This window comes from Nymphalis io, chromosome 23, assembly GCF_905147045.1.
Source record: "Nymphalis io chromosome 23, ilAglIoxx1.1, whole genome shotgun sequence".
In the NCBI taxonomy this organism is placed as follows: domain Eukaryota; kingdom Metazoa; phylum Arthropoda; class Insecta; order Lepidoptera; family Nymphalidae; genus Nymphalis; species Nymphalis io.
This window is the reverse complement of record NC_065910.1, coordinates 7234029-7246422: the sequence shown is the minus strand read 5'-3', so window position 1 is coordinate 7246422 and position 12394 is coordinate 7234029. Positions and strand designations below refer to the sequence as shown.

Below are 12394 nucleotides of genomic sequence, written 5' to 3'. Positions count from 1 at the left end.
GGAACCGCTTGCAAATTAGCTCTTCTCCAAGCCTCCGGCACACATCCCGAAGAGAGAGAAAGTTGGAACAGGCGCGTTAACACAGGAGACAGCCCCGCCGCGCACTTCTTCAGCACTATGGCTGGTTTTCCATCGGGACCGCTAGCTTTCCGTACATCAAGTGATTGCAGCTCCACACGCACATCACGTTGCCTGATTTTGATGTCAGGCATCGTGTGGCCACATGAAGGTATTGTTGGTGGCAGCGCACTACAATCATCGATCACGGAGTTGTCGGCAAAGAGTTTAGCCAGGAAATCGGCTTTCTCCTGCGGCCTGTGAGCTAGCGATCCGTCTGGATTTCTGAGCGGTGGCAGCGAAGGTTGGCAGAAATTGTTTTGCACAGACTTGGTCAGACGCCAGAAGCTATGGGAGCCCCTAGGATGCGAAATAAAGTCATGACCAATTTGTACAATGCGCTGTGCATTCGCTCTCGTGTATGCCTTCCTACAGGACTTGGAATTTTTATTGTAGTTTGGTTTCAGTAAGTCAATGTTAGATGCCCCGCTAACGCAGCCGTTGATCCACGCGCGATATGCCGCCTGCTTAGATGATACAGCGTCGGCACATTCACGAGTGAAACAACGGTTACGCGTACTCCTACTGATGAGATCTGAGCTAGGAATGTAGTATTCCATTCCTAACATGATCTCATCAGCAACAGCAGCGGCACTAGCTGTCGGGTCATTCCCACTGAAGCAACGTTCCTTCCAAGGGACTGACGCATAGTAATCGCGCATACCGTCCCAATCTGCCGACTTATAGTGCCAAACGCGACGTTTGCATACATGGCTGCATGTAGATATAAGGCCGTGATCCGAAGAACCAAGTGGAGCTTGAACCACAACCTTATATTCCACCGGGTGAGAAGTCAGAAGAAGATTCAGTAGAGAAGTCGCTTGCCCATCAATGTCTGCGATCCTGGTGGGCTGATCAACCAGTTGGGTCAAGTCGTGTGTGAGAGCAAAAGCATGAGCAGTTCTTCCAGCATGGTCAATTTTGAGGGATTTCAACCATGATTCATAGTGAGCATTAAAATCCCCCAAAAACACCAATTCCGCGTTAGGAAACTGATCTTGCGCAGCATCTGCCACCCGACTAAGGTGGTCAAATAATCGGCTTGTTTCCAAGTCACCATTGTGGGATCTGTAGAGGCACACGTAGACTCGACTCTGACGAACCAGGTCCACACGTACCACCAACATAGAGAAGGAGGGGTCATCCAAGCAGCGCAGTCGGTGAAAACAAACATCCGCCCTGACGAACAAGCATACTCCGGCTTTCGCTTTGAAAGATTCTTCAAGCATGTAGCCGGGATAGTTAAGGTAGCTGGTGTCGGCAGGGCGGAGTATTTGCGTCTCCGTGAGAAACAACATTGCTGGCCGTGCTGTCTCGAGATGGTGGTGGACAGCGTTGAGGTTAGCGTGGAGTCCTCGGATGTTAGAGAACTCGACCTCAAACAGCGTGGGTATGGTGGGGGTGTGCACCGCTGAACGACCGTTATTTCTTAGTTGCATTACCATTTCGAAAAATAAGGAAAAGAGACGTGAAGCGAGCGACGTATTGCCACGATAGGAATGGGCAAAGTATGGAGGCGTGTTTACCCAAATGGTTGCCAAAAGGGAAAATGTACTGACGTACTGATCCGCCTGACGGAAGGGCCCCTGAACCCCCCCGGAAGTGGCCGCCGGGACCCCACCTTCCGGTCACCAACCGGCACGACGGTCCACCCCGAGATTATGCGTGGCCTGGTGGGGCAGCCTCGCGAGCTGGTTAGGCAGGCTCGGGCCCCTGTACTATGCCACGGGCGGCCAGCGGAACAGCCGTTTCTTCAGGTCTCCCTGTCCGGCAGGTCAATACAGTTTCCCCCGGCATTGGTTCAACAGCCGTCTCCACTGGACCAACACCCATCGCGGCAATACTCGCTCGGATACTGGCTGTACGCTGGCTGACCTCGAAACGCTGCAAGCCACTTCACGAGTTTTTCACCATGCGTACGGTGGTAACAAGCCAGGCGGATGTTAGCATCCTACCACCAGATGAGCAGATGGTCGCTCAGATATCCCTTAGTCGCCTCTTACGACACCCATGGGAAAGAGAGGGGCAGTGAAATGTATTCTTTTTCCGTCACTGCACTTTATTAAGCACATACCAAATTCGTATTGAAAGGATTTTATTTTATTTCATTTTAAATTATTCAAGTCGATTAAATTCCGAAAGATAAAATAAAAATAAAAGATATGGTTTTTAAGTTAATTTATTTTTAAGATTGTTCATTAGTCGTAACTAATGTTTTAACAAATTATTCTCCAAGAGGATTGTTTATCCAAGGATATCTACGGGGACATCTGTTGCAGATGGTCATGTAGTACGGCGTCTGAAAAACATTTTAAAAGGTTAAAGAAGTTATTAAGAAAAGTTTTGTATCATAATAAGTGTCTAATGCCGTCATGTACTGTTTTTTTTAGGAAGTTAAGCCAATAGACTGTTAGATTTATAAACATATCCTCAATTTGTTAAAGCTCCTCCAAACTTAGGACCAAGATGTCATGGTCAACTTAGGACCAATATCTCATGTGCCTGCAATAATGATGATGATGATATAACTATGCAACTAAATATTATATTTTTCGACCTTGGAATCTTCGGTATTTTAAGCGTATAAGTTTACGATATATTAACGTAATAGTAATAGCTTACTCAATCCTCTGAACAAACCCCTGTAAAAAACTATTAATGTAGAAAAGATTATGGTAAGCATTTTATTTTAAGTCTTTACTAGAAAGACAGTAAAGAATGAAATAAAATTACAACTTTGTACTTACAGGATTGTGGTCACTTTGCAGTGGACCACAGCTCGTAGGTCTGCAGGCAGCTGGAGGCAATCTCTTGCAACCTTCTTTCACATATTCGTCAATCGGGACAGGGTTTTGTACCCAATCAATAACATCATTGCCATTAACCTGAGAATATAATTTTGATTGCATAATTATCTAACCTTAAATACTTGGAAATGCATATGTGGAAACGTAATAAGTAACAATAAACTGATAAAGATATACTTAACAAATAACTTATTACGGAATTATTGAATCTAAAAAAGTTATATAAATGATCTTACCATGAACACGTCATTAAGATTGTTGATCATATCCATGAAACGGACAAACGCTCTTTGTAAGCCAGGGTTCACGCGAATATACCACTCATGAATGTAAAAACCGAATGGAGCGCGGTTATTGAGGTAATGCCTTTCAAAGTTTTCAAGGATGAATTTAAACCATCCTTCTTCATTATCAGCACCAGGACTGAAATTATGGATCGTAAAAATTTAAGCCTAGACACGCATGCACATGCACGCACGTGTTCATGTATATACAGACCGCACAAACGTTATATTACATTATAGTATTTTTTTATGTGATCTATGCTTTTTTTGGATTGGATACTACATCAAATATGGTTCTTAATTTCAGTCTCATAATTTTACAAGTATATTTTAAAAATTGTTAAAGTTATTAAATAATAAATACTTACTTGTAAAAGCAGGTATCTACCATTGAGCAAGGGAATCCTTCCATATCGGTCCAAGCAACCATAGGTAATATCCAAGGACCAGGAATAGATGCGGTAGGGCATGGAGGCACGATGCAATCTTGAGTAGACTGATAATGAAGAGTGTAGGGCCATAGACCGGGGTCAGTGTATCTAGTAGTGGGCCAACTTAAATCGTAGCGAAGACCAGCACTAGTCATCATCTGATAAGTTGTGTTTCCAGACATTTGAAGGAAAGGATTGCGAAGTCCTAGAAATGTATTTTTTTATGTATTATAAGAACAAGCCGTGAGGCGAATAACATCTGCGCCGTATAATTCATAATACTTCATGGCGACCACGACCGTTCTGACAAGAGTGTTACGACGAAGAAGAAGAAGAAGATAAGAACACATCAAAATATATATTAGTTGGTCGTAAGATATAGAATTTATGAATGTGTAAAATCGATAGCAGAAATATGACTAAAATAACGATTCATCTAATTGTAAAAGCTTTACTGTTGGAAACATTTTTTTTAAAAAAAACAAGGTAGATTGACAAATTTATGTGTGGTAACCATAGACATTGATTTAAGAAATGTTAACCATCTCTTGCATCGCCAATGCACCACCAATCTTGGGGCCTAAAATGTTATGTCCCTTACGACTTGTGGACCCTTTAGTAAACTAGTGAATACACAATTATCACATAAAATTACAAAATAAAGGATTACTTAGATTAACTTGAATAGTTGGTATATATAAAAAGAAACCTATTTATTGAAGTGTAACATGTATTATAAAATTCGTGTATTACAATATTAATAAAGTTTTGCTATTTATTAAATTTTGAAAAATTATATATTGTACAGTGATAAAAATAAGTAATAAGTAAAACACCCACCTTGAATTGTATCAATTGGAATATTAGCAAAGTGAGCCATTTGCCTTCTTTGATCACCGAATTCTCTCATAAGAGTTTCATATGAAGCAGTTTTCCAATATTCTACATCAGTTTTGTGTGTGATTGAGTGTAGACCAATTTCAAAGCCACGGTTGTAAAGTTCACTGACCAAACTATAATCTGTATACTCATGGTTGACAAAGAATGTTACTCCAATGTTGCATTTATTTTTGTTGACTCGGTTGTACAAGAGAGAACGGTAGGTCACAATATTGTTCACGTTAACACCATCATCGAAAGTCAGGAGAACGAACTGAAATAAGGGGAAAACGAGGAGTTATTATAAACATTACTTTTATGGAAAGCAGCATATCTAGTCGAATATGCGCGATTTACGCACTAAAATAATTAATCACAACGCTTCTTAATATCCTTAAACGCTCATTTTGGATTTAATTGGTTTGGAACTTACTCCAAGATGCTGCTCCACTTGCAGGCATATAAAATAGAAATCGATGGATCCCAGATTTTCAGTTTAATTCGTGTTAAATCTATTAGGCAACCTTTGTTGCTTTAAGCCGATGGTTTTGACAACTTCATTGCTCATTTGATTGTTGTTTTAATATTACCTTCGTATCAACATAATTTCACAAAAAATAAATACTAAATAAATTGCTTAAATCGATATAACATAAATTCATATCCAACATTCATAAGTTAATTCATATTTTCTGTGGATATGCTTAAACTTAAATATAGTCTATACTATAACCAACTATAAATTATAAAGATCATATATAATGATTATCAACTAACCTGAGGTGTATCTCTAGGCTCTAGATTTCCAGGGATATTGACAGATGAACATCTGCAGTCTGGTAGTTTGCATGCTTCTGGATCACATGGCTCTGCCAAAACTAATTCTTCACCTTTAGTATAGGCAAAGGCAGCGAGTACCAATGAAAACACAATAAAGGCAGTCCTCATATTAGCTGCCTAATTTTCCATTTATCAAATATCATAATTGATCAATATTTTCCGCTATTTATACTCCATATCTATTACTTTTCCTATCTTAATCTACTTGCATGTTGAGATGTAATCGAAACTGTACGTACACGTTTTTATTTTAATACCTTATCAAATCATCAAATCAAATCAAAATCCTTTTTTCAACATATAAACATATACATTAAATTTAAAACTACCACCGGTTTGGAAAATAAATATCATTAACTGCCTCGATGGTCTAGTGGCTATATGTAGAAAGCGACGAGTCACCTTCCGACCTACGCAGGTAATGACCGGTCACGGTTGTTTTGGAGAATACCTGTGTAAGATCGGACGCGAACCGTCGGCGATGTGGAGGCGTGCCCCGCATGGAATGCGGAGAGGGTGATCCTGGTCCGCGAAGTCGGACAAGACCTGTCCCTGCGAGCAATCGTGTCGGCGATGCTCCGCAGGGAATCGGCGTGGAGGGCCGTAGTCTCCTTCTGTGAGACTATCATGGCCCAGAAGGAGACGGCGGAGCGGGAACGGGAAAGGGCCGATCCGAGGAATGAGTGAGCTTTTAGCCGCCGAGCCACGAGCGAAGCAAAGTACGGGAGAGGCCGCGGATGCGTTAAATCAATACGATCCCGCAACCTCTCCGACCCGGCCATCGCAGTGGTTTTAGTGGGTAAGAATCCCTCATAACCTAGTTCCCCCCCATGGGAGCTAGGTACCTTTCCGAAGGTTTCCACTGCGTGAAAAAAAGTGGCTATATGTAAGGTCGCAGACTTGGAGTTCCTGAGTTTAATTCCCAGGTAATTGAATTTATCATCATTACATTTACATATACATATACCCCACAGATCGGCAGTTTTCTTAATCTCTAATGACTTAAACGTTCTTATATATCATTGATGCTTACAAAGTTACTACGAGTAAAATTAAAGTTGCATTTTCTTACATTTTTTTATCAATGACTCGACAACTGTTGAAGAAGAAATAAAGGACTCTGTTGCCAAAATTACAATGTTAGCAAATTATTTTTCGAAAAATGATGCTGCTTCCCGATCTTTACGACTTTTTGTTACTATTTACGGTAAATTCGGAGCTGCGTCTGCTGATTCTACCAGCTTCGCAATTAATAATATTTCATGTCATTTTCTCCTGTGAATTCTTGATTTTCTTTTTCATGATTTTGTCGTAGAGGACAATTTTATAAATAATTTCGAATAGTTCCATAATTAGAAGAAGTAATGATGATTGTATGTTCGTATGTTCTTTTTTATTGTAAAGCTCGTACATTTTCTGCCTACTTTTATGAATCCCAATAGTCTTTCAATCACTGAATTTTGAGGTTTGGTGTATTAATTGTCTTCTAAGTAAACATTGAATTTGTTAAATTTAAATAGGGTTTTATATAAGTATGGGAGATTGGTCATGGTTACTTCTAAATTTATCTATTCGGCTTGTTGTTTATTTATTTTATTTATTTATTAGATCACCAACAAAGTACACACAGATGCATGATACCCGTTTATAACATAGATGCCACAAGAACCGTTTCTGAACACTTTCTAATCTCTTGGAATAAACATTATAGAAGGGATTCCATGCAACACTGCAGTACTCCAGTCCGCTGCGGACAAAAGCATTATATAAAGTAATTAGGGTGGTTGGGTTTTTCAAGTCCTTACTATTTCGCAATAAAAAAACCTATATATGTATATATAATTATCCGTGCAGTGACGGAGAAAGAATACATTTCACTGCCCCTCTCTTTCCCATGGGTGTCGTAAGAGGCGACTAAGGGATATCTGAGCGACCATCTGCTCATCTGGTGGTAGGATGCTTACATCCGCCTGGCTTGTTACCACCGTACACATGGTGAAAAACTCGTGAAGTGGCTTGCAGCCGCGTATCGAGGTCAGCCAGCGTACAGCCAGTGCCCGAGCGAGTATTGCCGCGATGGGTGTTGGTCCGGTGGAGACGGCTGTTGAACCAATGCCGGGGGAAACTGTATTGACCTGCCGGACAGGGAGACCTGAAGAAACGGCTGTTCCGCTGGCCGCCCGTGGCATAGTACAGGGGCCCGAGCGTGCCTAACCAGCTCGCGAGGCTGCCCCACCAGGCCACGCATAATCTCGGGGTGGACCGTCGTGCCGGTTGGTGACCGGAAGGTGGGGTCCCGGCGGCCACTTCCGGGGGGGTTCGGGGGCCTTTCCGTCCGGCGGATCAGTATATTTTCCTTTTTGGCAAACATTTGGGAAAACACGCCTCCATACTTTGCCCATCCCTATCGTGGCAATACGTCGCTCGCTTCACGTCTCTTCCTTATTTTTCCAAATGGTAGCGCAAATAAGAAATAACGGTCGTTCAGCGGTGCACACCTCCACCATACCCACGCTGTTTGAGGTCGAGTTCTCTAACATCCGAGGACTCCACGCTAACCTCAACGCTGTCCACCACCATCTCGAGACAGCACGGCCAGCAATGTTGTTTCTCACGGAGACGCAAATACTCCGCCCTGCCGATACCAGCTACCTTAACTATCCCGGCTACATCCTTGAAGAATCTTTTAAAGCGAAAGCCGGAGTATGCTTGTTCGTCAGGGCGGATGTTTGTTGTCACCGATTGCGCTGCTTGGAGGACCCCTCCTTCTCCATGTTGGTGGTACGTGTGGACCTGGTTCGTCAGAGTCGAGTCTACGTGTGCCTCTACAGATCCCACAATGGTGACTTGGAGACAAGCCGATTATTTGACCATCTTAGTCGGGTGGCAGATGCTGCGCAAGATCAGTTTCCTAACGCGGAATTGGTGTTTTTGGGGGATTTTAATGCTCACCATGAATCATGGTTGAAATCCCTCAAAACTGACCATGCTGGAAGAACTGCTCATGCTTTTGCTCTCACACACGACTTGACGTAACTGGTTGATCAGCCCACTAGGATCCCACCCCATCTTAAAGACGTTGATGGGCAAGCGCCTTCTCTACTGGATCTTCTGCTGCCTTCTCACCCGGTGGAATATCAGGTTGTGGTTCAAGCTCCACTTGGTTCTTCGGATCACGGCCTTATATCTACCAAAGTGCCACAGGCCAAGCTGCCACCATCAGCGGTATGCAAACGTCGCGTTTGGCACTATAAGTCGGCAGATGGGGACGGTATGCGCGATTACTATGCGTCAGTCCCTTGGAAGGAACGTTGCTTCAGTGGGAATGACCCGACAGCTAGTGCCGCTGCTGTTGCTGATGAGATCATGTTAGGAATGGAATACTACATTCCTTGCTCAGATCTCATCAATAGGGGTACGCGTAACCGTTGGTTCACTCGTGAATGTGCCGACGCTGTGTCATCTAAGCAGGCGGCATATCGCGCGTGGATCAACGGCTGCATTAGCGGGGCATCTAACATTGACTCACTGAAAGCAAACTACAATAAAAATTCCAAGTCCTGTAGGAAGGCATGCACGAGAGCGGATGCACAGCGCATTGTACAGATTGGTCATGACCTTATTTCGCATCCTAGGGGCTCCCGTAGCTTCTGGCGTCTGACCAAGTCTGTGCAAAACAATTTCTGCCAACCTTCGCTGCCACCGCTCAGAAATCCGGATGGATCGCTAGCTCACAGTCCGCAGGAGAAAGCCGACCTCCTGGCTAAACTCTTTGCCGACAACTCTGTGATCGATGATTGTAGTGCGCAGCCACCAACAATACCTTCATGTGGCCACACGATGCCTGACATCAAAATCAGGCAACGTGATGTGCGTGCGGAGCTGCAATCACTCGATATACGGAAAGCTAGCGGCCCCGATGGAATACCAGCCATTGTGCTGAAGAAGTGCGCGGCGGAGCTGTCTCCTGTGTTAACGCGCCTGTTCCAACTTTCTCTCTCTTCGGGATGTGTGCCGGAGGCTTGGAGAAGAGCTAATGTGCAAGCGGTTCCCAAAAAAGGGGATCGGTCTGACCCGGCAAATAATCGGCCAATAGCTATCACCTCAGTACTTTGTAAGGCGATGGAACGGATTTTAAACAACCAACTGATCCATTACCTAGAAGATCACTGTCTAATTAATGATCGTCAGTACGGGTTTCGACCAAAACGGTCCACAGGTGATCTTCTAGCGTACGAACGCACCTCTGGGGTGAAGCTATCGACAAGCATGGAGAATCGTTGGCTGTCAGCCTCGTTATCTCCAAGGCTTTCGACAGGGTCTGGCACAGAAGTCTTCTCTCCAAGCTACCGGCATATGGTCTGCCTGCTCAGCTATGCACCTGGATTGCCAGCTTCCTACACAAGCGTAGCCTTCGTGTTTTAGTAAATGATTGCGCTTCACAATTCTATGTAGTTAATGCTGGGGTCCCCCAGGGATTTGTGCTCTCTCCCACACTCTTTCTTTTGCATATCAATGATATGCTCTCTCTTGGGAACATACATTGCTATGCAGATGATAGTACAGTGCATGGTGGATACCACGGACGCGCAGTGGCTGGGCGGGCGGAAACTGAGGAGAGGCGGGAGAATCTTGTCATTGAACTCGATAGGACATTAGAGCTCATCGCCAAATGGGGTTCTAATAATCTTGTTGAGTTTAATGCCAAGAAAACACAGGTGTGCGCTCTCACAGCGAAAAAGTCACCATTTTACCCTCATCCCTCCCTCTGTGGCACACCGCTGATGATACAAAGCAAAATCGCCATGCTGGGGATGGACGTTCGCTGCGACCTTAGTCCAAGGGATTACATCGAGGCTATTATAAAAACAGCTTAACGAAAACTCGGAGTTCTGAACAAGGTGCGGCGTTTTTTCACGCCACAACAACTTTGCCTGTTATACAAAACACAGGTACGGTCTTGCGTTGAATATTGCTCGCACCTTTGGGATGGCTCCGCTAAGTACCTAATGGAGGCCCTGGACCGGTTGCAGCGACGTGCAGTACGCATTATTGGCGACGTAAAGGTCACAAACACCCTTGAACCTTTACAATTGCGTCGCGAGATAGCAGCACTGAGCGCTTTCTATCGTCTGTATCACGGCGAGTGCTCTGAGGAATTATTCTCTCTAATTCCTGCTTCCCCCTTCCTTCTTAAGTCCACGCGAGCTGGTTCTCGATGTCACCGCCTAACTGTGACATCAATTCCATCGCGCACAAAGAAATTTGGCAACCCCTTTCTTTGCCGCACTACCAAAGAATGGAATTCCTTACCAGCTCACGTGTTCCCCTCCTCTTACAACCCGGGTTCCTTCAAACGCGGCGTGAAGAGGCATCTTGCGGGCCGGCGTTTGGACTCTGCTACCACTTACCATCAGGTGGAGTAGAGTCATTTGCCATCCCGGGACATATAAAAAAAAAAAACCTAAGTTTTTAAAAGCCCTCCTACCGATTGTGTCGACATGCAATTGGAAATGTAATTTATGATCGAGAATGACTCTGAGATCTCGATCCTCACTATGTTCTCGAAGCGTTGAATTTTTTAATTTATATGATCTCTGTGAAATCGTTTTCAGTCTATTGAAGTACACCAAGCTACACTTATCAACATCGAGGTTTATGCCGTTATCTTCATACCATGTATTTAAGCAATCTTAATCGTTCTGAAGTAAAGCCACGTCACTAGACGAAGAAATGGTTCGAGAGAATTTAAGATCATCTGCAAATAGCATGAACTGGAATTCGTGAAGCAAACAGTTATATCGTTAATTAATACATTGAAAAGAATTGGTCCTAAATGAAAGCCTTGCGGGACTCCAGAAATAGTCTGAATTTATTTGGATTTATAATTATTGACTACCACTAGTGATTCTCTTTTGTTAAGATAGACTTGAAATCACTCCAATAAACATCCCGAGATGCCATATTCAGACATAATTCTAAGAAGCATAACGTGGGGTATAAATAAATATAAAATAAAGCATTTGTCAAAGGAACAAACTACATCTTTTGATACTTTTTTTATATCAAAGTTAAGTGATGCTAGTTGTCCAAAGTTGTTAAATATTTTCTTTGTAAAAACATGAAAAACCAATGTGTTATTGTGTCGTCGTTGTTTTAAAGTTTAGTCTTAGAAAAGTAGATAATAATTGTTCATTCCAAAACAAAGTGTCTCGAAAACCAGTATCTCGCTATTTTGAAAATTTAAGAATAAGAAAATTGATTAACAAATCGATTACGGCATTTTTTCTGTTTTGATCAGGCTTTTGTTGTCTTTATAAATAGGTACAGTAATTTTTTCTACATTATTTTTTCTATGCTAACATTATGAAGATTTGATTTTTGGTATGTGACCACTAACTATCAGATGGCCCACATGCCAATCTAACCTATCTATTGTAATTGTTTAAAAAACAAAACCTTTTCAACAGGTCCGCCTCATAATGTGAGACGAACGTACGATGAGCTCACATACAGAAGCCGTCGAGTATAAGAGACCTTTGAAACTCAGACAAAATTATGAGTGTTTCTCGGTGACTTTTAATGAACAATTACTGTAAAGAGTTATTTTTATGATAAATGTTATCTACATAATATCTGCTAAGATAGATAATTGTTCAAAGCGGACGAAGTTTAGAGCTTTAATATTTTTATTAATAATAAAATAATTTATTTAAAAAAAATCAAAGTTAAGCTTATGTCTTATGTAGTTTAAATTGTTCGGATTGATTATTATAATTATATTTCATTGAAAAATACCTGGGTTCAATTCCCAGGTCAGGTCAATACAAAGTTATTGGGTTTTGTCAGAAAATTCTTAGTAGCAGCCTGGAGTCTGGAAGTTGGAAGTGTGTTCACTCCCGTGCCTCAGAAAGCACGTAAATCCCCGACGGATTGATTTCCTATTGAGATCCTGCGCCTGAACTCTTTCCGATCCTGTTGGATTGTCGTCCCATCGGATTATGAGAATTAGGGAATAGAGAGCGCACTTGTGTTT

General features: G+C 42.5%; 1 protein-coding gene across 1 annotated transcript; it reads right to left on the bottom strand.

Moving 5' to 3' along the window:
- Positions 1-2341: 2341 nt before the first annotated feature.
- LOC126777564 (chitin deacetylase 8-like) lies at positions 2342-5466 on the bottom strand. The gene is made up of 6 exons (XM_050500625.1): positions 5296-5466; positions 4480-4792; positions 3577-3844; positions 3161-3347; positions 2865-3002; positions 2342-2416 (listed from the first exon to the last, which is right to left on the bottom strand). The coding sequence occupies exons 1-6, from the start codon at positions 5464-5466 to the stop codon at positions 2342-2344; spliced, it is 1152 nt and encodes a 383-aa protein (XP_050356582.1).
- Positions 5467-12394: the final 6928 nt, after the last annotated feature.